This window comes from Calidris pugnax, unplaced genomic scaffold (assembly GCF_001431845.1).
Source record: "Calidris pugnax isolate Ruff unplaced genomic scaffold, ASM143184v1 scaffold4, whole genome shotgun sequence".
NCBI classification, from domain to species: Eukaryota; Metazoa; Chordata; class Aves; order Charadriiformes; family Scolopacidae; genus Calidris; species Calidris pugnax.
Window position 1 is genome coordinate 1,674,922 of NW_015090781.1, and position 27,043 is coordinate 1,701,964.

Consider the following 27,043-nt stretch of genomic DNA (forward strand, 5'->3'; position numbering starts at 1 on the left):
CCGGTGCATCCAGCGGCGGGTGCTGCAGAGCAACCCCTCCCCTCACCCCGAGCCGGGGTCTGACCCTGCGGGGAATCACAGAATCACAGAATATTCATGGTTGGAAGGAACCTTTGAGATCATCGAGTCCAACCACACACAAAAAAAACATAACAAGAAAACAAACAAAAAAAACCCCACACCCACCCACAGACAGACACAACCCCACAACCCCGGGCACTAGAGCACGCCCTGAAGTGCCACCTCTACACGGTTCTTAAATCCCTCCAGGGATGGTGACTCCACCACCTCCCTGGGCAGGCTGTTCCAGGGCCTGACCACCCTCTCAGCAAAGTCATTCTTCCCAAGATCTCATCTAAACCTCCCCTGCCCCAACTTCAGACCATTTCCTCTGCTCCTGGCATTATTCCCTTGGGAGAAGAGGCCAACCCCCACCTCTCTCCACCCTCCTTTCAGGGAGCTGTAGAGGGCAATGAGGTCTCCCCTCAGCCTCCTCTTCTCCAAGCTCATGCCCAGTTCCCTCAGCCTCTCCTCCTGTCACTTGTTCTCCAGACCCCTCCCCAGCTCGGTGGCTCCAGCAGCTCATCCCAGGAAGGATGGGGTGAGGGGGGGGGAACAGGGGGAACAGGGCTGGATGGTCCCACAGGCTGGGCAAGGGCTGGCAGGGGAGAGAGGATGGCTGGCACTGGGGGCTGAGGGCAGAGCGGGACCATGACCCAGCTGGATGGGGCAGGGGGCTGGGGGCTTTGCACAGGCTGATGGAGCCACCCTGGTTTGTCTGGTTGATGGACGGGGGGGTCTGCCCACACCCCCTCCCAGGACCAGCTTCCCAACGCCCCAAAGCTCTCCCATGCAATTCCCAAACAACTGCTTCCCACCCGGCCTCGTGGTGCGGGTGAGGGAGGAGTGATGCCCCACAGCACGCACACAGCCTGCGTTGGTGGGACAAGAGGCCGGTGACCGGGGAAGCTGGCATCCAACGTGGCTTCTGCAACCCCCCAGAGGCTGTGCAGCTCCTGAGGGACTGAGGCTGGTCACCTATCACCCAGGCAAGGTGTCACTGAGGTATTGCATGGGGCATCCCTGTGGGGGGCTGTGCCAAGCGTCTTATCCTTCCTCAGGTGCAGCTACAGGGCTGGGACTGCTGACGCCTGAGGTTTGGGGTGCCCTGAAGTACTTGGACCTTCCTGGCCTTCCCTACTGGGTCCCAGTACAGCCACGGGGGCTCAGCACAGCCGGTTCATTAGCCCCAAAGACCTGGTTCTTCTGTGCTGAGTGGTGGACCCAAGCAATAATGTGTTTTACCTTTGATTTCCCTTTATTTGGGTGCAAGGCAGGAGAACCTGGGAATGAAGCCGTGCTCCATCACCATAGTCCTGGTGGGACCACTCCTGAGACCAGGAAGGGAGGGCTGGGCAGGACAACCCTTGGGCAGGACAGACACAGATTGGGTAGGGTCATCCTACCCTATGAGGTAGGAGCCTATGAGCCGGCCGTGTGCCCAGGTGGCCAAGAAAGCCAATGGCATCCTGGCTTGTATCAAAAATAGTGTGACCAGCAGAAGTAGGGAGGTGATTGTGCCCCTGGGCTCAGCACTGGTGAGGCCACACCTGGAGTGTTGTGTCCAGTTTTGGGCACCTCAATACAACAGAGATCTGGAGGTGCTGGAGCGGGTGCAGAGGAGGGCAACGAAGCTGGTGAGGGGGCTGGAAAACAAATCGTATGAGGAGCGGCTGAGGGAGCTGGGGCTGTTTAGAGCGAGGAAGAGGAGGCTGAGGGGAGACCTCATCCCTCTCTACAACTTCGTGAAAGGACACTGTAGAGAGGTTGGTGCTGGTCTCTTCTCACAGGTAATTAGTGACAGAACAAGAGGGAACGGCTTCAAGCTCCAACAGGGGAGGTTTAAATTGAACATCAGGAAAGAATTTTTCACCAAAAGAGTGGTTGGGCGTTGGAACAGGCTGCCCAGGGAGGGGGGGGAGTCCCCATCCCTGGCTGTGTTTAAGGGCCGTTTAGATGCAGTGCTGAGGGACCTGGTGTAAGGGAGGACTTTGTAGAGTAGGGGAGATGGTTGGACTCGATGATCCCAAGGGTCTCTTCCAACCTAGACCATTCTGTGATTCTATGATTCTATGATCCCACACCAGCCGCGTGGCCCTGTGCAGGACAGGGAAGGCTCCCACCAGTCAGGGCCACCTGGCAGCCCTGGGGACCAGCCCCTGCCCACCACGGCACACGCGGGACCGTGGTCCCTCTTGCAGGTAATCGATGGCAGCAGATCCTGATCGCTTTCATTATTATTATTTTCTTATGCATGTGCGCACAGGAGATTTATCGCCAGCTACGGAGGCAAAATCAATTATTCATGTTATAAATTAGAAAATGATTTATGTTTGTGGGAGGCCAAGCAGCGTGGAGCCCCTGGCCGCGTGGGAGCTGGGTTTGTCTGGGAATGGCACCAGACACCCCCTGCCAGTACTTCCCCCGCCCCCCTGTCCCTGCCGTGCCCGGGATGTCCCACCCGGGGGTGTCCCCCTCCTGTCCCAGCCCATGGTGACCCGGGGACAGTGGCTGGCAGGGAACACCCACCCTCTCCCACTCTGGCAGCCCAGGTGCCCACAGACAGAGCCCGAGGGAGGCTGCGGACCGCGGTGGCCTGGTGACCCTGACCAGTACAGCAGGACCATGCTCCACAGCAGTTTCCATGGCAGCAGCAGCGCCGTCCAAGTGCTGCGAGGTGTGGGCTGCAGAAGGACCCCCTCGCTTGCCCCCACTGGAGATAACCTCACGTGTCCCCTCCAGCCCCAGCAGTCTGTGCTCCTGCCTCCCACAGGGGACACCGTGGTACCCTCCAGACTACCATCCACAGGGACAGGGGCCCATTGCACCACTGACACCCCCATGCTCCCCAGGAAAGAGGGGATGGGGGAGGACAAGGGGATGGTGGAAAGGCACCCTGCTTGCACCACCCCCTGAGGCCAGCTACCCCGGAGTGGGGCTGCAGGGCTTTGTTTGGCCATGGCCCACCTTGTCCTGGGTTTGGGGGGGGTCTCAGGGGTCCTGGGAGTCTTCCCAGGCATGGAGATCCCATTCCCCAAGGGCTGACTGATGTTCTACGCAGAGCAGGGTGGCACTGGGCTCCCACTGCTCCCAGTGCTGGGGTTGGCTGGTGCTGCCAGGTCTGCCCCCAGCCCAGCTGTGCCCCAGGCACTCAGCCTGGCGCTGGTGGGAGCTGCAGCACCCCATGGCTCTGCACTGGGGGGCCCAGCACTCCAGTCCTGGCCACCTCAGCATCCTGAAGCCCACTGCCCACATCACGCAGCCAGCAGGAGCGGGTGCCGGGAGCCAGCCGACCGCTCTCTGCTGATAGCCGGGGCTGCTCTTGCTTCCGAAGAGTCTTGATCTAAAGCTGCCATGCCTGTGCCTCCCTGGGGACGGCAGAGCGGGCCGGGAACGCTGCCTGGCTCTCCTTGTCTGTTCATCTGCAGCTGCGTCAGCCGGGGCCGCGGGGAGGCACAGGATGAAAGGAGCAGCACAGGAGAGAAAGGAGCTGTCAGCGGCCCCAGATCTGGGTCTGATCGCAGCCGAGCCGCGCTTCCAGCTCCCGCTTGCCTGGTGTCCTGCGCTGCATTGAGCCCTGGCCCTCGGGATGGGAAGGAGAGACAGCACGAAGCAACCTTGGCTCCTGCTGTGGCTCCCCGAGGAGTCTTTTTTCCCCCTGCCCTGCAGCCTCCTCCCAGCCCGTCACCCCCTCTGACCCCCATGGCTTTCACAAAATGAGAACTTCCCGGCTCAACACACAAATGGGGGTGTCAGAGGGGGCAGGGGCTTTGGCTGCCCACTGGCTCCCTGCCAGGGGGTGAGCAGGAGAGACATCAAGAGCCAGCCGTGGTCCAGGGACAGGGACCCCCCTCATCTAGGGGTACTAGGGCTGCTGTAGCCATGCCAGCCCCCAGCCAGCCCTGGGGACACTCTGGGACTGCAGTCAGGGTGCAGAGGAGTCCCTGCTTGCTCTGCTCCTTCTCTCAGGTTGCCAGACCCCCCAGGGGGCTCAGAGAGCTGCCAGCATGGCCCAGGACCCTCCGAGCTGTGAGAGTCAGGCTTCCTGCTGAAACGCCGGGAAATAAAGGAGTCATGTTCTGGCACCGAGCATCTCCTCAGGCACCTCCCTGTGCCCTGGTCCCGGGGAGCCCAGCGCTCCTGTGAGCATCCCTCTGATTTATTGCTGCGGAGCAAATGCTTACAGAGTGCTTTTGGCAGAGAAAAGCTCTGGGGAGCTGTAACGAGCACGCAGGGGCAAGGAGGGAATCACCCAGAAGTTGGAGCGTTCCAGGGACACCCAGAGCACCCGCAGGCACCGTGCCCTGCCGGGGGACACGCTCAGCCCGTGGGGAGGGGACTGCGGAGAGCCCGGGGCTGGGGTGGATTAGATCTGCTTTGCATTATTGCACCAAACACCTGGGGACTCGGCGTCTCGTGACAGCACTGTATAATGTGAGGAAGCAGCCCGTGGTGCAGGCAGGCGCCGGAGCTGCCGGCAGTTTGCAGGCAGGGAGGCGATGGGGCCATGCCTCTGGGAGTGTGGGCTGGCTGTGGAGGGGGGAGCCGGGGTCTCTTCTACAATGAACAGGCACAGAAGGCAGCGCTTGTGCTGCAGGAATCAATACCTCTCCAGGAGCGACCTGGGTGCTCCTCCCTGCGCTCCCCCGGGAGCCTGCGCCCGAACGCCTCTCCCCGAGCTCCCGCTGTTGTCTCTTTCCTGCTATTGTCTTGCTTCCCAGCTCTCTCAGCAGGACCCCGCAGCAGCATGGGGTGGCTGGTGACAGCCCCAGGGCTGGGGGTCTTGCTAACCCAGCTATCCTGGCTCCTTCGGGAGTGGGGGGCAATAAGCAAGAGAGACCTCCTAGCCGGGATCCAGGCTTTATCCCGACTCAAGGTAGCCCCTGTTGGCACCGTGTCACAGCCTGCTCCACCGTGACCCACCGGGCAATAGTCCATAGGAGGTGCCAGGGCGCCGTGGCCAGCTCTGGCAGAGGGAGATGCTGCCAGGAGGTGGTTTCTGCCCAACAGCCAGCGCCCGGGGATGCTGTGACTGGAAGCAGCTCCCAATCTCACCCAGCGCTGGCCGTGGCCGTGCCGCCGTGTTGGGTGACAGCCACTGCCCCGCGGAAAGGAACCCGGCTGCTTTCGATAGACCGTGATTTTAATTGATTCATCAGCGGGATCCACTTGAAGCTGATAAATCTTTCAGGAGCCCTGGCAGAGGAGGCTGATCTGGGCAGGCTGGGCATCCCCCTGCCTCTCTGCAGCTGCACGGCTCCTCCGAAGCAGCCAGCTGCCCTGAGTGTCTGTTGGCCCTCCTGGTCCTGCCAGCCCCAGCCAGCTGCCAGCAGCACCCCGGGTTTCCCCGACGCCTGTTTGCTCTTCCCCAGCCGGGGATGTTGCCTGGGTGGGCTGGAGCACAGCCCACTGCCTCCACCCTGCTGAGACCCCCCCGGCCAGGGAGCCCCATCCCGGTGCTCCTTTCACAAGGGACCCCATCATCCTGTGAGAGAAGAGCTGATGGTCCATGGCTCCATCACAGGATCCATCTGGCCAGGTCCCTCCTCTGGCCTCCTGTCCCCTCTCCTGGCATGGGGCAAGGTGGTCCCCACACTGGGCACTGGCACTGGTGCATCTCCATGGCAGCCGCGGCTCTGGGATCCCATGGGGGGACAAGTCCAGCTCATCCTATGGATCCGTGTCCTGCAGGGGGCTGGGGGCTGTGTCTGCCCTCACTCCCCCACCCTGCACCCCAGCAGGTAGCGAGGGGGAGCAGGGACGCGGGGACAGGGACTGCGAGGCAGGAGGCGAGCGCCGGCGGATCCGGTTACAGGCAGCACGGGGCAGAGAGATAGGCAGAGAACAGCAATGCAGCAAAAAGGGCTTTTAGTGATAATTAATAATTAACATTTCTAATGATGTCCCGGCGACAGGAAGAGTCCAAGCGGGGACCCGGGGGCACTGCACACGGTGACAGGAGTGGCTGGGGACCGTGCAGGGACGGGGGAGGCTGTGCAGAGCCAGGGGCTGGGGTGGGAGGGAGCTGTGGGGCTGGGGGTCCCGAGGCAGGGGCTGGCCACCCCTGGGGACCCCCTGGCTGGGCAGTACCCAGGACCTGCCTGGCTGCTGCTGAGGGTGAGATAAACCTGTGATGAAGGGGACTGGAAGAGCACACACACCTCGGGGTTGACCTGGCCTCTGTGGTGAGGTGACATCTCTCCGGACCTTTCTGTGCCCAGCAAGCACCTAAGAAGGACCTCGCTGGCAGGAGGAGGGGACCAGGGAAGGGTGCTGGGAGGCAGCAGCTCACAGGGAGCCACTGGGATGGGCGACGATCCCCAGGTCACTGCCAGCCCCGGCACAAAGAGCCCCCGGGGTGGGAGGTGACCAGGCACCAGGGAGCAGCAGGCTGGCCCGGGATGCAGGACCAGAGCTGGCAGGGGTCTGCGGGCAAGGCAGGAGGTCATGTACTGCGGGACAGGGACAGGCAGGCAGGAGAGGAATGGAGCGAGCAGCCAGCTGAGCGTCAGCAATGCAGCAAAAAGGGCTTTTAGTGATAATTAATAATTAACATTTCTAATGATGTCCCGGCGACAGGAAGAGTCCAAGCGGGGACCCGGGGGCACTGCACACGGTGACAGGAGTGGCTGGGGACCGTGCAGGGACGGGGGAGGCTGTGCAGAGCCAGGGGCTGGGGTGGGAGGGAGCTGTGGGGCTGGGGGTCCCGAGGCAGGGGCTGGCCACCCCTGGGGACCCCCTGGCTGGGCAGTACCCAGGACCTGCCTGGCTGCTGCTGAGGGTGAGATAAACCTGTGATGAAGGGGACTGGAAGAGCACACACACCTCGGGGTTGACCTGGCCTCTGTGGTGAGGTGACATCTCTCCGGACCTTTCTGTGCCCAGCAAGCACCTAAGAAGGACCTCGCTGGCAGGAGGAGGGGACCAGGGAAGGGTGCTGGGAGGCAGCAGCTCACAGGGAGCCACTGGGATGGGCGACGATCCCCAGGTCACTGCCAGCCCCGGCACAAAGAGCCCCCGGGGTGGGAGGTGACCAGGCACCAGGGAGCAGCAGGCTGGCCTGGGATGCAGGGCCAGAGCTGGCAGGGGTCTGCGGGCAAGGCAGGAGGTCATGTACTGCGGGACAGGGACAGGCAGGCAGGAGAGGAATGGAGCGAGCAGCCAGCTGAGCGTGGGAGTCCATCGCTATGAGCCACCGCGTGACAGGCTCAGTCATGGAAGAGCCAAGAGGAATCCTAGGAGGAACCAGCAGATGTGTTTCTGGCAGGGCTGGGGACTTCTTGTGTCCCTGCACGGGCCCCGGGGAACCTGCCTGTGCTGGAGCCAGCCTGGGAGAGGGGCAGAGGTACCACGGGGGCTGCCAGGGGAGGCAGAGCCCAGGAGATCCGTGATGGGAGGATGGTGGCTGGTGCCCAGCGCAGGCTGCGGGGGAACGGAGCGCTCACTATAAATACATCAGCGGGGTAAATGCCAGGGAGGAGAAGAGCTATTTCAGCTAAAAGACAATGTTAGCACTGGAATGACCGGGGATAAATTATCCAGGAATACATTTAGGGTGGAAGTTAGACCCTCGCAGCGGGGAGGTCCCAGGACAGCCCCTCCTGTGCCAAAAAGCAGCAGGGGTGGCTGGTGCCTCCCTCCCAGCTGCTGCCCGGGTGGTGCTGGTGGGTGCAGCAAACAGCAGTGCGCAGGGCAGCGTGCCCGGTGGGGTGCGTGCACATCACTGCATGCACGTGTGAGTGCAGATGTGTGTGTGTGCGCGGGCTGTGCGCACGTTTGGGCAGTGCATTGCGAGCTCACACACCATCTGTGTGCACAGGGAGGGTGTGCAGGTGGGGCTGCCGCACGCAAATTCTTGCACGTGTGCATGTCGGTGCACGAGAGTGTACTGATGGTGTGTGTGTGCGTGCTGTGCACCCACCAGGCTGTGTGCAGGTGTCTCAGCTTCATGAAGCTCTAGAAAGAGGAGCGACAGCCCCAGTGAAGAACCTTGGAGGGTAGTGCCAGCGCTGCACCCAGTTTGTGTTGCACCATCTGGAATTTGCTGGAGGAGACAGACTGGGTGCTCCATGAATCCAGCTGATCCTGGGTGGACTCCTGTCCTGCTGAGGGTCCCCCAGCTCCCAGAGACATGTTGTCCCTGCGAGGGCCATGGGGGTCACCTGGCACTGCCACCCCACAGGCTCACCCTTGGCACTGTCAGCAAACAGCCCTGTGCCACCCCTCCACCCATTGCAGTGTAAGTGGGGGGCAGACCGGTCCCCAGCATCCCGCTCCTTTCTCCCCAGGGAGATCCTGGGCTGGGAGATGAGCCACCAGGCGCTGGGACACAGGGTGCCAGGGCTGTTGGCTGCGAGGGGGTTCCCACTCCCAGGGGGCTGGGTCGGCATGGATGGGGCAAGAACCCCAGGAACATAAGCCAGGGAAAGCTGGGACACCTCTGCCTCGGGGATGGGAAAGGGGGTCCTGGATGTGCGAGGAGGTGGCTGTTGCTCCCACCCTCCCCAGCTCAGCAGAAGAGCCTGCCCCCGCCTGCTTGCAGCCCTGGATGGAGCACAGCGGTTCCCTTCCCCCGCAGCGTGTCTGCCTGTCGCTCGCTCTAATTTCCTGTGCATTGTCCCCACCGCCACCGCGGCCGCCATCCCCTGCGCGTCCCCCCGTGTGCCGCACAGCCCAGCTCCCCATGCCCTGCCTCACCGCCCTGCAAACACCCCTCTGTTCACCCCAGATCCCTTCACCGATGCTCCTCGGGGGACCCGTGTCCCACCCCAGGGTGCTCACCCCACCATGCGCACGGAGGGGTGGGATGGAGGTGGCTGGGCCAGGTCGGGCTGGCAGAGGCACAGGGACCGAGGCAGGGCTGTGGATTCCAGCCATGGCCGTTGTGATCCTGATGTGCCCACTGGCTGCTCTTGTCCCCCAGAGAAACACCCCGACCTGTGGGGATGCCACCCTCTCAGGATCCCAACCAGAGAGGGGGCAGACTCCATGGGACAGGTGCCGAGGGGCTCTGACAGCAGGTACCGAGGGGGTGCCTTGCAGCCCCACAAGTGGAAAATCACCCTGCTGGGTGCCGGCAGCTGGAGCGTGCAAGGCCCTCTTGGCACGTGTGACCCACACGCACGCAGTGGGTGTGTACCCCTGAGCAGCCATGGTGTGAGCACCATCCATCCCCACAGGTGCGGCGTGTGCACCCGTGGAGCTGCGTGTGTGCACACCACGCCGCTTGCCCAGCTGTGCCCGACATGGGCGCACACCTGTGTGCACACACGTGTGTACAGGTGACTGCCTGTGCCTGCCAGGGGGTGCGCAGTGCGCTGAGGGCCGGGGCCGTGTCCCGGTGTGCCGGCACGTGGGGCGTGCAGCCCCGGGAGCCGGTGTGCCCAGCACCATTCTCAGTCTGGGCATGCTCCCACTGGCTGCCTGCCGGCGCCTCTGCTCTCTGCCCGCCGCTCGCAGGGGGGGTGTTGGGAGCTGGCGTGGAGAGTTTGTGCTAATAATTACCCAGGTGGTTACTAAATCTGGGATGAGCTAACGGCTCAGCAGAGGGGGTGCCCGCCCCGAGCACACGCGCAAGTGCAAGGCTGCAGCCGGGCGGTGGGACACGGGCAGGCAGAGCACACCCACAGCTCCATGGTGCACGAGGACATGTGTGTTGCACGTGTGTGACAGGCTGGCCTCCCAGCCCCGATGGGCATCTCGGCCTCCCCACAGTGAACAGAGAGAACAGTGGGGGTTCCCGCTCCATGGCAGTGCCCCACAGGGGGTCCCTGTGCCCAGACCCTGTCACACTGGCCATGGGGACCCTGCAGCTCACAACCACGCAGCCCGGTGCTCAGACAGGCACCCTGTGAGGGGGGGTCACTGAAAATGAAATCAAAGGGTGCTTGATGGCCACTGGAAGCGCCGTCATGGGAGACAATCACTGGGACTGGAGAGCTCTTGAATCCAGCAGGGAGAGAAGAACCGGGAGCAACAGGCAGGAGCTGTAGCTGTTGGAATGAGAAATCAGGGTTTCAGCAGGGCAGGTGATTAGCCACTTGAAGGAGTGAAATGGCACAGGCTCCTGCGACTCCCGCCGTCTCTGCTGGTGGCCACAACCGAGCTCCGTGCTGGGGCACCTACTGCTCCACTGGGGTGCCCTGGTAGCCACGTGCCCTGCCAGCACTGTCCCTGCCACAGCCACCTTCTGCGTCCAGAGACACATGGAGAGCTCTGTGCCCGGCCCCACAGCAGCCAGGCAGGAGAAAGACATGTCCAAGAACGCAGACTTGTGGGCTGAGGGCAACCCTGCCTCGGGCACCCACTGGCTCCAAAATTTTGGGCAAATCAGTGCCTTGTGTGGCCTGAGACGAGGCCTTTCTGGGAATGGGGACTGGGAATGGAATGGGGAATGGGGACTCCTGGAGTCCCTGAGAAGGGAGAGTGGTGACAGGGCGGTGGGTGACCTGCAGGGTGGTGGCACGGGGAGGGTGCTGAGCCCTCGGGGTGCAGCTGGATGTTGCACTACGGGGGCTGCCCAGCTCGGCTCCCTTTCCCCCTCCCGTACCCCCAGTCGCACTGCTCTGTGGGGCAAACCCCCACTGTGCCCAGGCCTCTGCTCACCCTGTCACCCCATCTGCCCCAGCAGGAGGTGGGGACCCCTGCCCAGCCGTGCCCCGAGTGCCACTCACCCCCCAGCACCCACGGGGTGACCGTGGGGTTGCAGCTCCTCTCCTGGGAGCCCCCCACGGCCAACCAGCCACCCCACCGCGGCTCTGGCTGCCCGGGCAGAGATGCCCCGCTCATCCCGGAGCCCCCCCACCCACTTCCAGCCCCGGCGGGCTCGGTGCCCGGGGCGATGCTCCCCGGCGGACCCCCCCCGCAGCATCCCTGCCGTGGGGACGGTAAATCAGCGCGGCGCAGCCCCACCTCCGCGCTCTCCATTGGCAGCGGCCCCCCTCACCTCGCTCATTGGCGCTGCCGCCGCCGCCCGCCCCTACATAAGGCGCCGTTCGACCAGGCCAGGCCCGTCGGAAGCCGGGGGAGCGGCGGAACCGGAGCCGGGCGGTGCGGGGAGCGGCGAGGCGGGCGCTGCGGGGATGCGCTCCCGCCGCCGCGGGGGGGCCGGGCAGCCCCCCTGGCCCGTGAGTAAGGGGGGGGTTTGCTCCTCCGATGAAGTTTTCCGAGGAGTCCGGGGCGGGGGAGGGGGTGGCTGTCAACTCCCGCACAGTCACCGGCCCGGAGAGAAGTTGGTGACAAGCGGGGCAGGACACGCAGCGTGTCCCCGCAGCGTGGAGGGGTACGGGGGGTGACACGGTGGGAGGAAGGGGGATGAAGGATGCTGGGCTGGGGGAGATGGAGCCGGCTCGGGATGATGGAGCAGTGATGGGGGGTGTGGGCTGGGACTGGGGGAGAGCCATCAGGGTGACAAGAAGGGACAGAGGGAGAGAACAGGCAGCTCCTCTTTCCAGGGACACTTGTGCTTCGTGGTGGCTGAGCCCGTGGAGGGGCTGGGGGCTGTGGGGAGAGGGGTCCATCCGTGTGTCTGCCTGCGTGGGAAGGGGCTGGGTGTGCACTGGGGGGTCTGGGAGCAGTTGGCTGCGGCCGAGACCCCCAAGGACCTGGTGTCCCTTCGGGCTGAGCTCAGAAGCTAAGGTGACTGCTCGTCTCCACACTGCATTAGCTGCTGCTGGCTGAGCCCCAGCGTGCCAGGTCCAGAGCTGAGGAGTCCTGCGAGGGAGGGGAGGGAGAGGGATGGGACAGCCGGCAGCAGGGGGCTTTGTGCCCGTTGGAAGCAGCCCTGGTGGGATGCACACGCAGGCTGGGTGCTGCGGGAGGGAGCGGTGCTGAGCCCACGGTGAGGAGCCGGGGCAGCGGGACCGGGGCTGTGGGCCCCGAGAGGAGCGGAGGCACTGCAGGGGCTGAGCTCCTCGGGGCTAAGGTGCTGTGGAGGGGACACTGCTGGCACCCCGAGTGGCACCGCTGCTGTGCGAGAGGGGCTGTTGGGTCTGCGGGACATCTCCTACCCCTCCTCTGCCCTGATGGGTACGGCTGTGCCAGCCTTGGAAAGGCAGGAAGGGGAATATGATGTTGTTGGGGCACATGCAGCGTGATGTCATGGGCTGCTGTGATGTCACCGTGTCGTCACTGCTCTGGGGTACCTCTGGGGTGGGATGAGGCCCCTGCTGCGCGATGGCGTGCCATGTTGTAGCAGCGCTGGAGGTGGCTGCGGCCCAGGACGGGATGTCACTGCAGTGGTGGAGCATGACATCATGGGGGTGCGCAGTGTGGTGGGCGGCCATGTCACGGTGGCGTGCGGGATGGGGGGGCTACGCAGACGGCCAGTCCCACCCTCCCCATGGTGTGGGCCAAGGGTGGGGATCCGCATGTGGGTGCCTAAGGAGCTCTGGGATCAGTTTTTCCCCACCTGCCATGGGGGTTCTGTGGCACAAGCCCCCGCCTGCCCCACGGCTCACTTCCCAGTCTCATCCCGTCCTCCCCACAGGGCACTGCCAGCTGCAGCCACGCGCAGGGACAGATGAGCCCTACAAGCTGCATCGCTGCCACAGGGCCAGCACTCCGTCCCTGCGCTGCCTGGCTGCCCCCTGTGTGGGTGCCCATTGCACTCCCTGCCTTGCCCCCATCCTCTCATGCCCCGTGATGGCGACATCCGCCATGTCACCAGGCATAGCCATGCTGAGCAGGCACCCTGGGGTGACCTTGCCACCAGATGCCACAACGCAAGCCGGGACATGGCTCTGCTTGGAGAAGAGAGGCTGAGCTCAGCCCCGTGTGCAGGCAGGACCCCGCAGCCTCAAACCTCAGGTGGAGCTTCATGCTGGGGCCCTGGTGGCACCAGCAGCATGCTGAGGACCATGAGGCCTTTCCCATCCCTCATGCGGAACTTGAGCCTCCCTCCCCCTTCCCAAAACGGCCTGGCTCTGGGCCGTGCATCCCTTCCCCATGGCGCCAAGCACCGGATCTGCTGGGAAAAGCCTTTTGTCTCCAATCAGGAACATTGTTTCTCCCTGGAAAGGCTCCATCCAGCCTGGAGGGATTTTGGCTGCAGCTGGATGGGCTGGGGGGGCACCTGGGGAACGGGCCAAGCTGCGGGGAGCAGGAGCTGGAAGGGAGGCAGAGTAAGAACAGCCCTGCTGGTGGCCTGGGGACAGCCACCCATTGCCTGGCCGTGGCTGGCTGGGGGGTGGCACACGGTAGCCCTGCACCCCTATGTCCACATATGGGTGTCTCTGCCCATGCTTACCTCTGTGAGCCCAGAGTGGGGCTGTGGCAGAGGCTGTCCCTCCCTTACTGCCTGGCACTGCAGAGTAACACCCGGGGACTGCCCCATCCCTGTACAACCCAGTGAAACCCTGTCCCCATCACACGTGCCTTTCATGGGGCACCTGCACCAGGGAAAGACCAGGCTCCTGCCATTGGAGAGCTGCTCCAGACAGGATGGCAGGGTGATGGGCACAGTGTCCCGAGTCCAGCTGGGTGATAGAGAGCGTGGTGCTAGAGGAGGGGCTGGCTGCAGCGGGGTCTGTGGAGGATGTGGGTCACAGCAGGGAGGGGATGGGAGCAGCACAGAGAAGAGCTGGGGTCACACACACACACACACACACATCCACCCTTGCAGCTGCACCTGAGGAACGGATGGGCTTGGAGAGGGAAGGGGAGCAGAGCCTGGGCAGTGGGATGCAGGGCTTCGGGTGTGCTGGGCAGTGGGGCTCAAGGTCTCCTCTGTGGTTGGAGGAGAGCCCCTTCCTGCCCAGCCAGGTGGGCAAGAAAGCTATTTGCTTGTGGCAGGAGAATCCTGTCCCTCCAAAGACCCTTGGGACCACTCGCATCCCTGGGGAAGGCAGCAGCAAGCAGCTCCCACAGCCCGGTGGATCTGCCAGGATGAAAGCCCTCAGGCAGCTTCCCCTCTCCAAGCTGGGCACACGTGGCACCATGCAGCTGCCACAGCTTCCTTTGCTTGCGGGCAGGTCCCACAGCACAGGGACTGGCTGGCAGCGGGGCCACTCTCTCCATCCCTGTGCCAGTGCTGGGGGCTGTTCCTGCCTCCCCAGGAAGCAGGGGCAGCTCTGCCTGGGCATGGCCACCCCGGCATGGGCACAGGGAGCAGTGTCCCTGCCTTGGTGGCCGGGTGCTCCAGCCCTCCTTCCAGGCTGCAAGAGCGGGACAGGCTGCTCTGGCTCCCAGCTGGAGTGCTGGCAGCTGTGTTTGTGCCCAGGGACACGCAGCTCACTGCTGGGCTTTTCCCCTCTGGAGGGGACTGCCTGGCCTGTGGCAAGGGCTGGCCATCCTAAGTGCCACCTTGCTCATCACCCAGGCTACAGCCAGACGAGAGCCAGCTCCGAAGGCTCCGCAGCCTTGCCAGCAGTGCTGGCAGACACTGTCCTCCGCAGTCCAGGTTAATTGAGCCTCCCATCCCTCCCAACATCTCCTTCCCGTGACCACATCCCTGTGCAGACACCTTCCCTGGCCAGCCTGGGAGGAGCTCACCCTGCAGAGCCCCTGGGAGAGACAGTGCCAGCAGGATGGGGAAACTGAGGCACACAGGACTCACCTGGCAGAGTATCCCCACGTTCTCCCCATGGCCTTCTCCAGCTCTGGAGAACCAGCTGGGCAGGGGATGAGCTCCCCAGCCAGGTGACTGCCTGTTTCCTTCAGCCCTGCCAAGGAATCATCATGGCATCATGACTTGCCAGAAGCTTGGGTGCCGGTGGCCCCTTGGGGCACAGCAAGCTGGGGCTGAGCCCAGCTTCGTCAGCACCCAGCAGCACCCCTGCTGCCTCCTGGGTCCCTCCCATGGGATGGGCTCCCGCAGCCCTGCTCCTGCTCAGCCCTGGCTCCCAGCTCCCTGGGGTAGGGTCCTGTCCCGAGGAAGCCCTGAGGGTGAGCTGCAGCCAAGAAGGTCCGTGCACGGGGGTGCCAGAGCTGTGGCAGTGCCCAGGGGTGTTGGGGCCGGTGGGGTGGCACAGGCTGGGATGGGTGACAAAGAGTGGAAAGAGAGCATCTCTCGTGCCAGGGCGGTGGGGATGCTCGAGTTCTGGGAGCAGGGTGTCCTCCTGGAGCTGACGGGCTGCAGGTCTCTCCCAGGTGCCCAGGATGCTGGTGCTGTGCCTGCTGTCCCTGGCCTGGCTCGGTGAGGGCTCCCAGCGCAGCGAGCCCATGTTCACGGCTGTCACCCACCGCCTCCTCCCACCTGACTATGACAGCAACCCCACACAGCTCAACTACGGCGTGGCTGTCACCGACCTGGATGGCGACGGTGACTTCGAGATCGTGGTGGCAGGGTGAGTGGTGTACCCAGCGCCTTGGTGACAGCGGGACCTGGTGGCCCTGCAGGGCCAGGAGCTCCCCACTCCTCTGTGGGCATGTGGCCAGCAAAGGGGGTGTGCAAAAAGGTGGTTGGGTGGGGGTCTGCATAGACCCACAGAGGGTGTCGATGCCAGCTGGGTGCCTGTGTGTGCCCCCATCCCAGCCTTGGGGCCAGTTCCCCCTCTGTGGGTCTGTGGCAGCTCCCCAGTGGCTGGGGTCCACCCTGCAGTGCGGAGCCAGCGCGTCCCCGGGCCGGCTGGGCTCTGCTGACAGGACTCAGCGCTCTCCGGAGATTCAGTTAATTGGCTGGAGGGGTTTTTTTATAGCCCTTTATTGGAGTGATGGCTCGGAAGGGCTGGCAGGAGGCAGGGAGCCGTGCGCTGCGCTGCCAGCACCCAAACAGGGCTGGACAAGGAGCAGCTGCTGCCAGCAGGTCCAGCCCTGGGCAGGGACAGCAGGGACAGTGGCACGGGCTGTGTGTGTGTGTGCTGGCATGGCTGTGGGCTGCCAGCACGGCACGGCTGTGTGTGCATCACTGTGTCCCCCCCAAGGGAGGCTCACACACCTACCTAGGTGTGCTCACCTGGAGGGGACCCCCACAGAACCCATCTGGGGGGGGCTGCAGGAGCCAGGGAACCACGGTGGCAGGAGGAGTCCAGCTCTGCCACCCGTCTGAGCATCACCCGGGGGCAGCAAACCATGGGCAGCACCCTCGGAGGGGCCTGGGCTACCAATCCCCAGCTGGGCTGAGCCAGGTTTTGTAAGCGGCCACAGTGCCCGTTGTATAACTTGTTTACTGGTGCACGGGGCAGGAGCAGACGGGGAGCCCCTGGGGAGGATTTGCCTCGCGTGCGGGTTTCCCTGCTCTGGGAAAGACCTGCAAGCAGGAACCTGCGCCCCATCCTGTCCCCCCTGCCCCCCAGCCCCTGCCCTGGCATTGCCCCTGTGATACCCACGCCAGGTAGAATCACAGAATCGTCTAGGTTGGAAGGGACCTTAAAGATCTTCTAGTCCAACCATCAACCTAACTCTGACAAAAAATAAATAAGAAATAAAAATCACTAAACCATATTCCTGAGGACCATGTCAACCCGTCTTTTGAACACCTCCAGGGATGGTGCCTCAACCCCTTCCCTGGGCAGCCCATTCCAATGCTGGATAACCCTTTCTGTGAAGAAATGTTTCCTAATATCCAATCTCCCCTGGCGCAACCTGAGGCCATTTCCCCTTGTCCTGTCTCCTGTGACCTGGGAGACGAGGCCAACCCCCACTTCTCTACACCCCCCCTTCAGGTAGTTATGGAGTGTGAGAAGGTCTCCCCTCAGCCTCCTCTTCTTCAGACTAAACACCCCCAGCTCCCTCAGCCTCTCCTCATCAGACTTACTCTCCAGACCCCCAGGTAGACATGGGATGCCTGGCATGACCTGGAACAACTCCAGGCTGAGCCCTCCCCGTTGGCAGCCAGGAGCCAGCCCCACATTCTAGTGCAGCCCAGGGTCCCCGGTGTCCATGGACCACACTGCTCTCTGCTGTGCCCATCACGGGGGAAACCTGATGTCACACCTGGTGTCCCCCCAGGGATGGGGGCTTTCATCCTGCCCCCGAGCCTCTGGGAGCCATCACTCTGCTCGCACCCACAGGTACAACGGCCCCAACCTGGTGCTGAAGTACGACAAGGCGCGGGGGCGGCTGGTGAACGTGGCGGAGGACGAGCGGGGCTCCCCGTACTACGCGCTGCGGGACCGGCAGGGCAACGCCATCGGTGTGACGGCCTGCGACATCGACGGGGACGGCCGCGAGGAGGTCTACTTCCTCAACACCAACAACGCCTTCTCCGGTGAGCCCCGCCGGTGGCCGTGCCCCGGGCGCAGGGGGAGCTCCCAGCATCCCAGCCGGCGACCTTCGGCGCGTGAGGGATGTGTGCGGGCTGGAGTTAATTTCTCAGTTGAGTGGCTCCATTGATTGATGGCAGCGCAGGCGGGACGCTGAGCCCAGCCAGCCGCCGAGTCAGCACTTCCAGCTGCCCATCGCCCTCCCCGCGGCACCCCAAGCGGGACAGCCGCCTCCCCGACACCCCCGGGGGCTGCCCTGCCAACAGGGACCCTGCACTGCAAACCCCAGCTCTGCCCAGCAGGATGAGCCGTGCCACGGTTCTCCTGTGCCCGCTGGACCAACCCAGGTCTGATCCTGCCCTGCCGTGACCATCCCAGCTCCTGGGATGGCTCTCATGGGGGAGGAGACCTCTGTGCCCCAGCCCGGCGTCCCCGGAGCTCCCTGGGTCAGTGTTCTAGCGCTGCTCTGTGTCCCTGTCCCACTGCCCTGACCTCCACACGATGGATCTGTCTTCCTGACACTCCTAATTACCCGGGCTGGCGGTGGCCAGCAGCACACCTGTCCCTAAATCAGGCGCTGCCGCGGCCGCTGTCACAGGCAGTGTGGCTCGCTGCCTGGGCCTGGCACCGCATCGATTTTTTACCTTCCCGGGGATGATCTACGGGGCTGTGCCCCATCGGGACACATTTTACCTTAATCAGTAGATTCTTCTGCGTGTCGCCCGGAGGCTCTTAAGGGTCACAGGAACTCTTGCAGTGGCAGCTTGGCCCCCGTGGTGCTGCTGGGGGCTGTGGGGGACAGAGCGGGACTTTGGGATGCTCTGGGTACCCCTTCCATGGCCTCCCCTCGCCATAGGGCACCTTCCTCGGGAGGAGGTGGGTTGCTGCAGACCCCTGACCTGTGTCCCCCCCTCAACCCAGGCATGGCCACCTACACGGACAAGCTCTTCAAGTTCCGCAACGGGCGCTGGGAGGACCTTCTGAGCGACGAGGTGAACCGGGACGTGGCCAGTCGCTTTGCCGGGCGCTCCGTCGCCTGCGTGGACCGGACGGTGAGCAGACAGGGCATGGCGGGCAGGGGCCATCTCTGCTCTTTTCCCTCCTTCCCCCCTCCCCCCATGCCCCTCCAGCCTTCCCCTGTGGGGTCCTGGGGAACCTCTCCCCCTGCCTGAGCACCAGCCCCATCCCACCCCCATCTGGGGCTGGGGGTGCTCCCCCGCAGCCCGTGGCTGTCAGGGCTGGAAGTCCCCCCCCAGCTGTGGGGACTGCGGGCGCCTGTCCACACGTTGCTGCCAGCTGATAAACGTGCCTGTCGAGGTGATTTATGTTCCTGTCACCTGCTCTTTCTTCTTCTTCCTCCCCCAGTGGTTTGTTTCCAAATGATTATCACTAAATCAGGGTCCAGCTGCTGCACGGGGCAAGGCGGGTGGTGGGGATGGGGTGGACCTGGCACACTGGGGATGCTCGGGGGGCAGGGTGCCCCGTGCCACCACCCTGAGCCTGGGGACCACAGAGGTCCTGGAGGCACAGCCCCAGGGCTCCTCTGCTGGAATGCTTTTCACCATGGGCTTTGCAGGGCTCTTGCTCAGCACGTGGTACCAGCTCCTGGTCCCATGGAGCCATGAGGGCATCCAGCCCCACAGCGGGGATCCTGTGGGCCCCATGGAGTTGGGTTTTGGGCGGATGGGTGCTGAGGGGGTGCTGCTGGCTGCAGGGCTCCGGCAGGTACTCCATCTACATCGCCAACTACGCCAGCGGCAACGTGGGCCCCCACGCCCTGATCGAGATGGACGTGGCTGCCAGCGACCCTGCCCGCGGCGTCGTGGTGCTGGTGGACGTGGCTGCCCAGGCTGGTGTCAGCAAGTACACAGGTACCCAGCGGCTGGGGTCCCACGGAGGGGACGGGGCACTGCTGGGCACGGCGAGCGTGGGACCCCTTGGCAGGCAGGGCAGGCAGTGGTCCGTGCCACGGGTCCGTGCCACGCATTCGGCTGCCTGACTGCCCCATCTAGTGGCAGCCCCACTGCCCGTGGAAGGGACCAGGGCCACGAGATGCTCACCCAGGACCCCCGTACCCACCACCACCCTGCCCAGCAGCCAGGCTGGTCCCTCCGGAACCCACAGCGTCCGCAGGGCTGGGCAGCCTCGCACAGGGACATGGGCACACAGGCAGGGCAGCAGGGAACACGCCAGCCTGCGCCCCGTGCTGCCCCACCACCATGGGGACCACCGCCATGCCCCGTCTCCCCAGCAGTAGATTGTCACTAATTAGGAGTGTTGTCACCATGGCGATGGCTGTGATTAGAGTTGGGAGTGACACAAGCGGCTGCCAGGCCCAATTAGCTCCTGATGAGAGGGACTGAAGGAGGGAGGTGGGTGAGGAGGGGATGCCAGGGGTCCCAGGAGCACTGGGTGGCCAGCACCGAGGGGGTGCGAGGGGCACGAATCCCCCCTGGGGTGGGGTGCCAGCTGCCCACTCACCCCCAGGCTGCTGTCCCCAGGGGGCCGTGGGGTGGCTGTGGGCCCCATCCTGAGTGACAGCGCCTCCGACATATTCTGCGGTAACGAGAACAGCCCCAATTTCCTCTTCCACAACCGGGGGGACGGGACGTACCGGGACGTGGCAGCTGCCGTGGGTGAGTAGGGGGCAGGACCCAGGTGTTGGTGTCCCTGGAGCAGGGATGGAGGGGTGGAGGGACAGCCCTGGGGACACAGAGCCCTGCTGACCACTGGGAGTGGCCGAGGTGCACCAGGGCATCCATCAGGGCAGGGATCCAGCCCCGCGTGGGGAGGACCTGTCTGGAGGGGACCCGGGATGGGGCACATCCTGGGAGGGATCCCTGGGAGGGGATCCTGTCTCTCCCCATCCCCTTGCGGGTCCCCAGGGCTGGATGACCCCTACCAGCATGGACGTGGCGTGGCACTGGCTGACTTCAACCGTGATGGCCGAGTGGACATCGTCTACGGCAACTGGAATGGGCCACACCGCCTCTACCTCCAGAGTGGGCCCCCTGGCCGTGTCCGATTCCGGGTGAGGGCTGGGCCTGGGACGCCCCCACTTCCAGCTTTGCTGCCAAGCGTCCTTGGCCAAGGGGCATGGATTCACCCAGATTTGGCTCTGAGTCCAGCTCCCACCGGGAAAGGGACCTGAGGCACCAAAGCGGGACTTGGTGTCCCGGTCCCCATCCCCGTTGTCACCCTGTGCCCACCCCCTTGCGTAGGACATCGCCACCCCCAAGTTCTCCATGCCATCCCCCGTCCGCACCGTCATCGCGGCCGACTTCGACAACGACCAAGAGCTGGAGGTTTTCTTCAACAACATCGCCTACCGCGGCTCCTCCGCCAACCGCCTCTTCCGGTAGGAGCCCGGCGGGTACCGGGGGGGCCGCGCAGCCCCGGCGGCACAGCCAGGCTCACGGGGCTCCTCTCCAGCAGTGCCACTGCTCAGGCTCGGCTAATAAAAGGCACCGTGACTGAGCCCTTCCCCACATCATTACCTGCCACTGCGATCGTGCCTGCAGCCGCCCCCAGGGTCCCCGGCACCGCTGATTAGCAGCCGTGTGGAAGCTTGTTCGTGGCTTCTGCTAATTGTGGGGGTCAATTCCTCATTACCGCTGTGTGACACCACCTTGGCCGGCACGCAGCAGGGTGGGAGTTGGTTGTCCCTGGCTGGTGCTGGAACCCGCGGGTGGGCAGGGGTCAGTGGTGTGATGGGGAGGTCCGGAGAGGGTAGAGGGGTGTCTCCAGTCCCAGAAGGATGTGGCAGTGCTTAGAAGATGGTGCTGCTGCTCCACAGCTCAGTCCCACGAGAGCCAGGCTCTAGTAACATCCCTGTCACCTCCGTGGAGCAGGGATGTGGGGTGCCAACAGGCAGGGGCCAGTCCTGTCCCCTACTCACCCTGCAAAGCCACCAGCACCACCACCAGGGCTGTCACCCCTGTGCAAGGCTGCTGGGGGGGGACAGGGAGGTGGTGGGGGCCGCAGCAGCAAGTGCTGACACCCGGTCTGTGGCACAGCCTGACCCGCAGGGAGCACTCGGACCCCATCGTGGAAGAGCTGAACCCGGGGGACGCGCTGGAGCCTGAGGGACGGGGCACGGGTGAGTCCCCCCTGGTCCTGGCAAGGGCAGCCCATGCTGGGGGTGTGCCACGGCACCGCCTGGCACCCTCTGTGCCTGGGGATGCCACACGCCCAGCCTGGTCACCTGCCCTCTTACCACCAACTCCCTGGAGCCCCCATGACCCAGGAGGGGCTCCAAGCTTTCTCCCTCCACCTGTACCCGGCCCAGGGTGCCATCTCCTGTTGTTCCCCAGGGCTTTGATCTCAGGGAGCTTCTTCCTGCATGCCCACTTTTCAAAGCCAACCTCTGTGTTTCAGAGGGAGCCAGGCAGCCTCCTGTGTCCCACAGCCCCCCAGGCACTGCCTGCCCCTGTCCCCTGACTCTCCAGGGAGCTGACCCACCTGATTGCGGGGTGTCACCCACACAGGGTGTGCTGGGGTCCCCCCATCTTCCCTAATGCCCCTGCATCACTGGGGGTGCTGCTGCCAGCACTGGCAGCAGGGTCTAGTACTTAAAGATGTGGGGCCAGGCCCCAGGGATGTCCTGATCCTGTCCTTGCAGGGGGTGCAGTGACAGATTTCGATGGTGACGGGATGCTGGACCTGATCCTGTCCCATGGCGAGTCCATGGCACAGCCCATCTCCATCTTCAAGGGCACCCAGGTGAGTCAAGCAAGAGGGTCCTCTCATTGTCCCCGTCCCTTCCACCCATCCCGGCTCAGCCTCCCCGCTCCCTCCCCAGGGCACGGGCAACAACTGGCTGCGTGTCATCCCCCGCACCCGCTTCGGGGCCTTCGCACGGGGGGCCAAAGTGGTGCTGTTCACGCGGCGCAGCGGGGCCCACCTGCGCATCATCGACGGCGGGTCGGGGTACCTCTGTGAGATGGAGCCTGTGGCACACTTCGGACTGGGTGAGCTGGGGGGGCGAGGGGCTGCCTCCACCCCCAGTCCCATCCCTGGCACCCTCTTTGATGGGATCCTGAGCCCTCCACCCCCTCCCGCTCAGGGGTACCTCTGCAAGATGGTAGTCATCCATGCCCATCGCCCTGGGCACGGTGGGCTCCATGGGAGGCTGGTGCAGGGTCTTGGCCCTGCAAGGGGCAGCTGCCCCCTTCCCCACACCCTGCCTGCTGCTTTGCCCAGGGACCAGGGCTTTCCCTGGCATTAATCCTCCCCTGGCTCAGCCCAGCCAGCAGCCAGGCCCACAGGGGTTTCCCCACCATCCCCACCTGCACCCCTTGTGCTGCATCTCTGTGCATTGGGCTGTCACCGCGGGCACCAGCGGCCTGGCTCGGGGAGCAAGGGGAGAGGCTTTGTCCCTCCATGCCTACCACCCCCCCCACCTCCTTTCAGCCCCTGCCCACCCCGGAGATGCCCCCTCTGACAGGCTGCCCGCTTGCAGGGCGCGATGAAGCCAGCAGCCTGGAGGTGACCTGGCCGGACGGCCGCGTCGTGGTGCGAGCTGTGGCCAGCAGTGAGACCAACTCCGTCCTGGAGGTTCCCTACCCTCTGGATGTGGAGGAGCCACTCGTGCCTGCCCCGCTGGAGGTGAGGGCCCGGTGTGGGCACCAGGTGGGAGGCTTTGGAGGCAGGAACGTGGGGCTGGGCTCTGCTGGCTCAGAGGCTGCCCAGGGCTGATTCCTCCTCATCCCAGTGGTCTCTGCTTCTCCCCAAATGCAGTGTGGGCAGGGATTCTCCCAGCACAAGAACGGACGCTGCGTAGGTGAGTGGCTGCTGGGGGCACGGGGGTCCCTGCACCTGGGATGCTGCAGCATGTCCCCGTGGGCATGGCGGGGGGCACGAGGGCAGCACCCTGCTACAGCCAGGGCTGCTGCGTAGCTCAGTGCAGGGCTGTGGGGATGGGGGCACTGGCATGGCTCTGGAGGGGACCCGCAGTGACACAGGGAGGGGGCAGAGTGCCATGTGGGGGGTGGGAGGCATTGGGCTCCAGCCGCAGGTGATGGAGGGGCAGCAGGGATGTGACAGGGTGGCCGTGGCCATGCCATAAGCCTCCCAGGCAGGGGCAGGGCTGGTGCGTGGCTGCCTGCGGAGGGGAGCCCATCCAGCCCATGCAGGGGAAAGTGGAGGGGCTGTGGGCAGCAGTCCCCAGCTCCCATCCCAGCCATCCCAGCCAGGCCTCTCTGCTCGCAGACACGGACGAGTGCACCGAGTTCCCCTTCATCTGTCCCCGGGAGAAGCCCACCTGCATCAACACCTACGGCGGGTACCGCTGCCGCAGCAACAAGCGCTGCAGCCGGGGCTTCGAGCCCAACGAGGACGGCACGGCTTGCGTGGGTGAGTGACGGCGGGGGTGTCCTGACCCTGTGCCACCCCAAAGCACCGCTCTGGGATGCTCTCGAACCCCTGCCGATGGCCTGGCCACATCCTGCAAGCCTCCACGCAGCCACCCAGCCCCTTGCACCCTGGCTCTGTGTCTGTTCGTCCTGTGCCTCCTGCTGAGCCCCCACTGACACACTCTCTCTCTCTCTCTTTTTCTTTCTTGCTCCTTCTCTGTGCAGCTCAAGTGGCCTTTTTTGAGGGATACCCCTCCATCGGGAGCTGGCCTGGGCCCCCCCATGGTGCCCTCCTCCCTCTAGTCCTCGGACTCTGCCTTTGCCTCTATGCACTTTAACCCCTGCCCGTAACGTGCCAGAGCAGCCTTGGCCAAAGGACGGGCTGGCCTCCGCCTGGCTCTCTCTTTCTCTCTCTCTCTCTTTTTCTCTCCATGTCGAACTACCCTGGACGTGTCGGCTGTGCCCTGCTGGGGTGGCCTGCGGCGGGACGGGTACGGAGCCTGGCTGCCTGGCCGTGGGGGGGGGGGCTTGCCCCTTGCACCATGTCTGGGAAAGCAGCCCCGGGGCAGCGCCCCTTCGCTGGCACCTCCCCAACCCGCTCCCTTGCTCCGTCACCTCCAGTACCGTACCATGTGCCTGCTGGTTTGGCCCGTGACGTGTGTGCTTCGCCTGCCCCCTCCTCGGTGACGGGGTGCCCCCTCCCCGGCCCTGCCAGAGGAGGGTCCCCCCAGGCCCTGCAGGGGAAGGACCCTCCTGGTCTGTTTTTTAATGTATTGACCCCACTGTTTGGAGTCGGACCCTGCTCAGTCTTCCAGCCCCTCTCCCAGAGAACCCCGTCCTCCCCCCAATAAACTATATCCTGTCTATTAGCCTGGCCTGCTGAGCTGTACGGGGCAGGGCTGTGCCCACGCTTCTGCCAACCCTGCCCTGGGGCTGCCTGGGGAAGGGGCTGCAGGGTGGGGAGCAGCCTTAGCATCCCCCAACTCTCCATGGCCCGGGGGCCAGGAGGTAGTTGGAGGGTGCGTGGCGGCCCCATGCAGCTCTGCCCATGCCCATCCCTCACCCCAGCCCAAGTGTGGCACTGGAGGGGATGGGGTGCAGCTGGCAGCCCTGCCCACACAGCGACAGCGGGGCCCTGCTGCCTCCCTGCCACGGGCTGTAACCCCGCACCGCTCTCTTCCCCATCACCAGACATCGACGAGTGTGCCCAGGGCTTGCACAACTGCAGCCAGCTCTGCACCAACACCCCCGGGGCACACACCTGCCACTGCCACCCCGGCTTCCGCCCCCTTGATCCCGCTGCCAGCCAGTGCCTGGGTGAGTACCTGCAGGCAGCGGGGCCAGCAGCCCCTGGCACTCACTTGCCCGCCGCTGCCAGGGGCAGCCATGCTGCCCTGGGAGCAGGGACGTTGTTTCCTGGGGTGCCCTGTTGTGCTCACAGCCCCTGTCCCAGCTGACCCACAACACGGGGGGCAGGATGGGGGGGCTGTGGCTGTGCAGGAGTTGATGGAGCGAGGTGGCATCTGCCACCTGCCAGCCTTGGGGACAGGCAGTGGCAGTGTCACAGCCTCGTGGGCACAGGCGTTGGAGATGCTTTCGTGTCCCAGCTTCACAAGCTGCCCCCTCCCTGCCCTGCGTCCCTTCCGTCCCCTGCTGGATGACCACCCTGCCCTCTGTCCCGTCCTGGATGACCACCCTGCCCTCTGCGGAGCTCTGACTCTCTCCCATTCTCTTCCAGACGTAGACGAGTGCCAGGCACAGCCCGGCCCCTGCGACCACATCTGCCACAACAGCCACGGCTCCTTCCACTGCCACTGCCACCACGGCTTCTCCCTGGGTGTGGGTGGGCGCTGCCTGCTCAACTAGCCCGCCCTGGCACAGCCAGGTGCCCCCTGCCTGCCCCCAGCCCCTTGCTGGTTGCACCCGGTGCCAACTGAATAAACCCTTTCCTGCAGTAGTTTCCCTGTGGGTCCCTGTCACCAGGGCCACAGGGCTGTCCCCATCCCCTCATGCACTGCCTCATTCCTCCCCCTTATTTCCCCCCATGCTCCCCCCTCCCTGTGGGGCTCCGTGCACGCTGGTGTGCTGGGGGATGCCCAGCCCCACTCTCTTCCCCCCGGACACCGTCGTCCCACTCTGACCCAGGAGGACGCGGGGCAGGCGGCAGAGGATGAAGTGTGGGGTTTATTGAGGAAGGTCTCCATGCAGGGGGGGCCCAGCAGGAACAGCGGGGCCAGGGCCACCCTGCACCCGCTCCACGACTGACAAAAGGGAGTCCACAGGCCAGGGTCCTCCCTCCGGGACCCTGGGAGAGCAACACCACCTCCGTTCAGCCCTGTACCCAGGCAGGGGCTCTTCTTCACAGGGTGCTGGACGTCACAGGGACCCTCCTATTTGCCCCCCCTCCCCTGCAATGTGGCCCGTGAACCTCAACACCTTGCAGCCAGGCTCAGGTGCCCTTTGGGGTCCCCACCACAGACCAGGCTGAGAGTCAGGATGCTGGTGGTGACACAGCCAGGGCACATGGGCATGGGAGGGTTCAGCAGCAGGAGAGGAAGGGTCCTGGTGGAGCTGGTCCCTGCATTTGGGACAGGTCATGGGGCAGAGCAAGCAGGGGGCTGCTGGCAGCCAGGGGCAGGCAGGCTCTGCCAGGACTGAGCAGGAAGCCTGGCTCGCCCATGCCACAGCTATGCCATGCCACATGCACGAGTCCAGGGCATGCAGCACAGGGGCAAGAGCCCAGCCAGCGCTGTACGTCCCTGCTCTGGGCACGGGGCTTGGGGCTGGGGAGGTTTCTGGGTCCGGCTGGGGATGGCAGCGGGTCAGGCAGGGAGCAGAAGCAAGTGCCCAGTGCCATGGGCAGTGCTGAAGGATGCTGCTGGAGAGGATGCCACTGCCAGATGGGTGAGGGCAGCAAGGGGCAAGGAATGCATGGCACCATCATGCAGACGAAGCAGCACCAGGGCTCTGGCCAGGCTCCCCGGGCGGTGGGCATGCGGCGGCTGAGCCCACCCCGCAGGACCAAGAGCAGGACACCCCAGGGAGGGGGTGCAGCAAGGGATAAGCATGTCCACCCCCCTGCCTTAGCACTTCCCGGGGCTTTGCTCCCCAGTTCGTGGCACGCAGGGTGCTGCCAGCTGGGGTTGCTGCAGCAGGGCAAGCTCCTTCGCTTGGGGCAGGGGCAGCAGCACAGAGTGCCCCAGGGGGGCTGCGGGAGACCCTTGGCACCAGTTAGGCTCAGTGGGAAGCACACGGGACACCCCAGCACCAGCCCACAGTGGGTCTGAGCAGGGGCAGAGCCACTGTGGGGGGCACAGAGCAGAGGGGGGGTGGGCAGCCCCCCTGGGCAGCCCCCGGCCTCCCTCTCCCACCCACCCTTGGGCTCAGAAGCGGGTGCTCTGGTAGTGCAGCCTGCGGAGCTCGGAAAGGCCACTGTCCCGGCAGTACGAGTCCCTGCAGGGACTCTCTGCCAGTCACCGGCCCCCCACC

At 64.6% G+C, this 27,043-nt stretch overlaps 2 protein-coding genes across 5 annotated transcripts in view; one reads left to right on the plus strand and one right to left on the minus strand.

The window, feature by feature from the left end:
• Nucleotides 1-11,085: 11,085 nt before the first annotated feature.
• Nucleotides 11,086-25,492, plus strand: CRTAC1 (cartilage acidic protein 1). Of its 4 annotated transcripts, none has more exons than XM_014958251.1 (16): nucleotides 11,086-11,186; nucleotides 15,148-15,344; nucleotides 17,010-17,206; nucleotides 18,123-18,253; nucleotides 18,916-19,072; nucleotides 19,703-19,837; nucleotides 20,087-20,232; nucleotides 20,423-20,559; nucleotides 21,218-21,300; nucleotides 21,823-21,923; nucleotides 22,003-22,171; nucleotides 22,663-22,808; nucleotides 22,941-22,983; nucleotides 23,412-23,555; nucleotides 24,746-24,871; nucleotides 25,293-25,492. In XM_014958251.1, the coding sequence occupies exons 1-16, from the start codon at nucleotides 11,142-11,144 to the stop codon at nucleotides 25,418-25,420; spliced, it is 2,085 nt and encodes a 694-aa protein (XP_014813737.1). In that variant the 5' UTR covers nucleotides 11,086-11,141; the 3' UTR covers nucleotides 25,421-25,492. The 4 variants fall into 4 exon arrangements, 3 of the variants coding, with proteins under 3 accessions (XP_014813737.1, XP_014813730.1, XP_014813745.1); XR_001413786.1 differs by lacking the exon at nucleotides 25,293-25,492 and adding an exon at nucleotides 23,780-24,045 and having other exon boundaries at nucleotides 11,127-11,190; nucleotides 15,137-15,344; XM_014958244.1 differs by having other exon boundaries at nucleotides 11,127-11,190; nucleotides 15,137-15,344.
• A 1,445-nt stretch (nucleotides 25,493-26,937) lies between these two features.
• The window catches only part of GOLGA7B (golgin A7 family member B), a 1,287-nt gene continuing 1,181 nt past the window's right edge, over nucleotides 26,938-27,043 (minus strand). Inside the window, exon 5 of the mRNA XM_014957422.1 lies at nucleotides 26,938-27,020. Within this exon, the coding sequence (XP_014812908.1) occupies nucleotides 26,938-27,020 (83 nt within the window). The remainder of the gene's footprint in view (nucleotides 27,021-27,043) is intronic.

Coding starts and splice junctions, on each gene's coding strand:
- CRTAC1 (XM_014958244.1), top strand. CDS start 11,142: ATGCGCTCCCGCCGCCGCGGGGGGGCCGGGCAGCCCCCCTGGCCCGTG. Junction 17,207..18,122: donor CACCAACAACGCCTTCTCCG/GTGAGCCCCGCC, acceptor CCCTCAACCCAG/GCATGGCCACCTACACGGAC. Junction 18,254..18,915: donor TCGCCTGCGTGGACCGGACG/GTGAGCAGACAG, acceptor TGCTGGCTGCAG/GGCTCCGGCAGGTACTCCAT.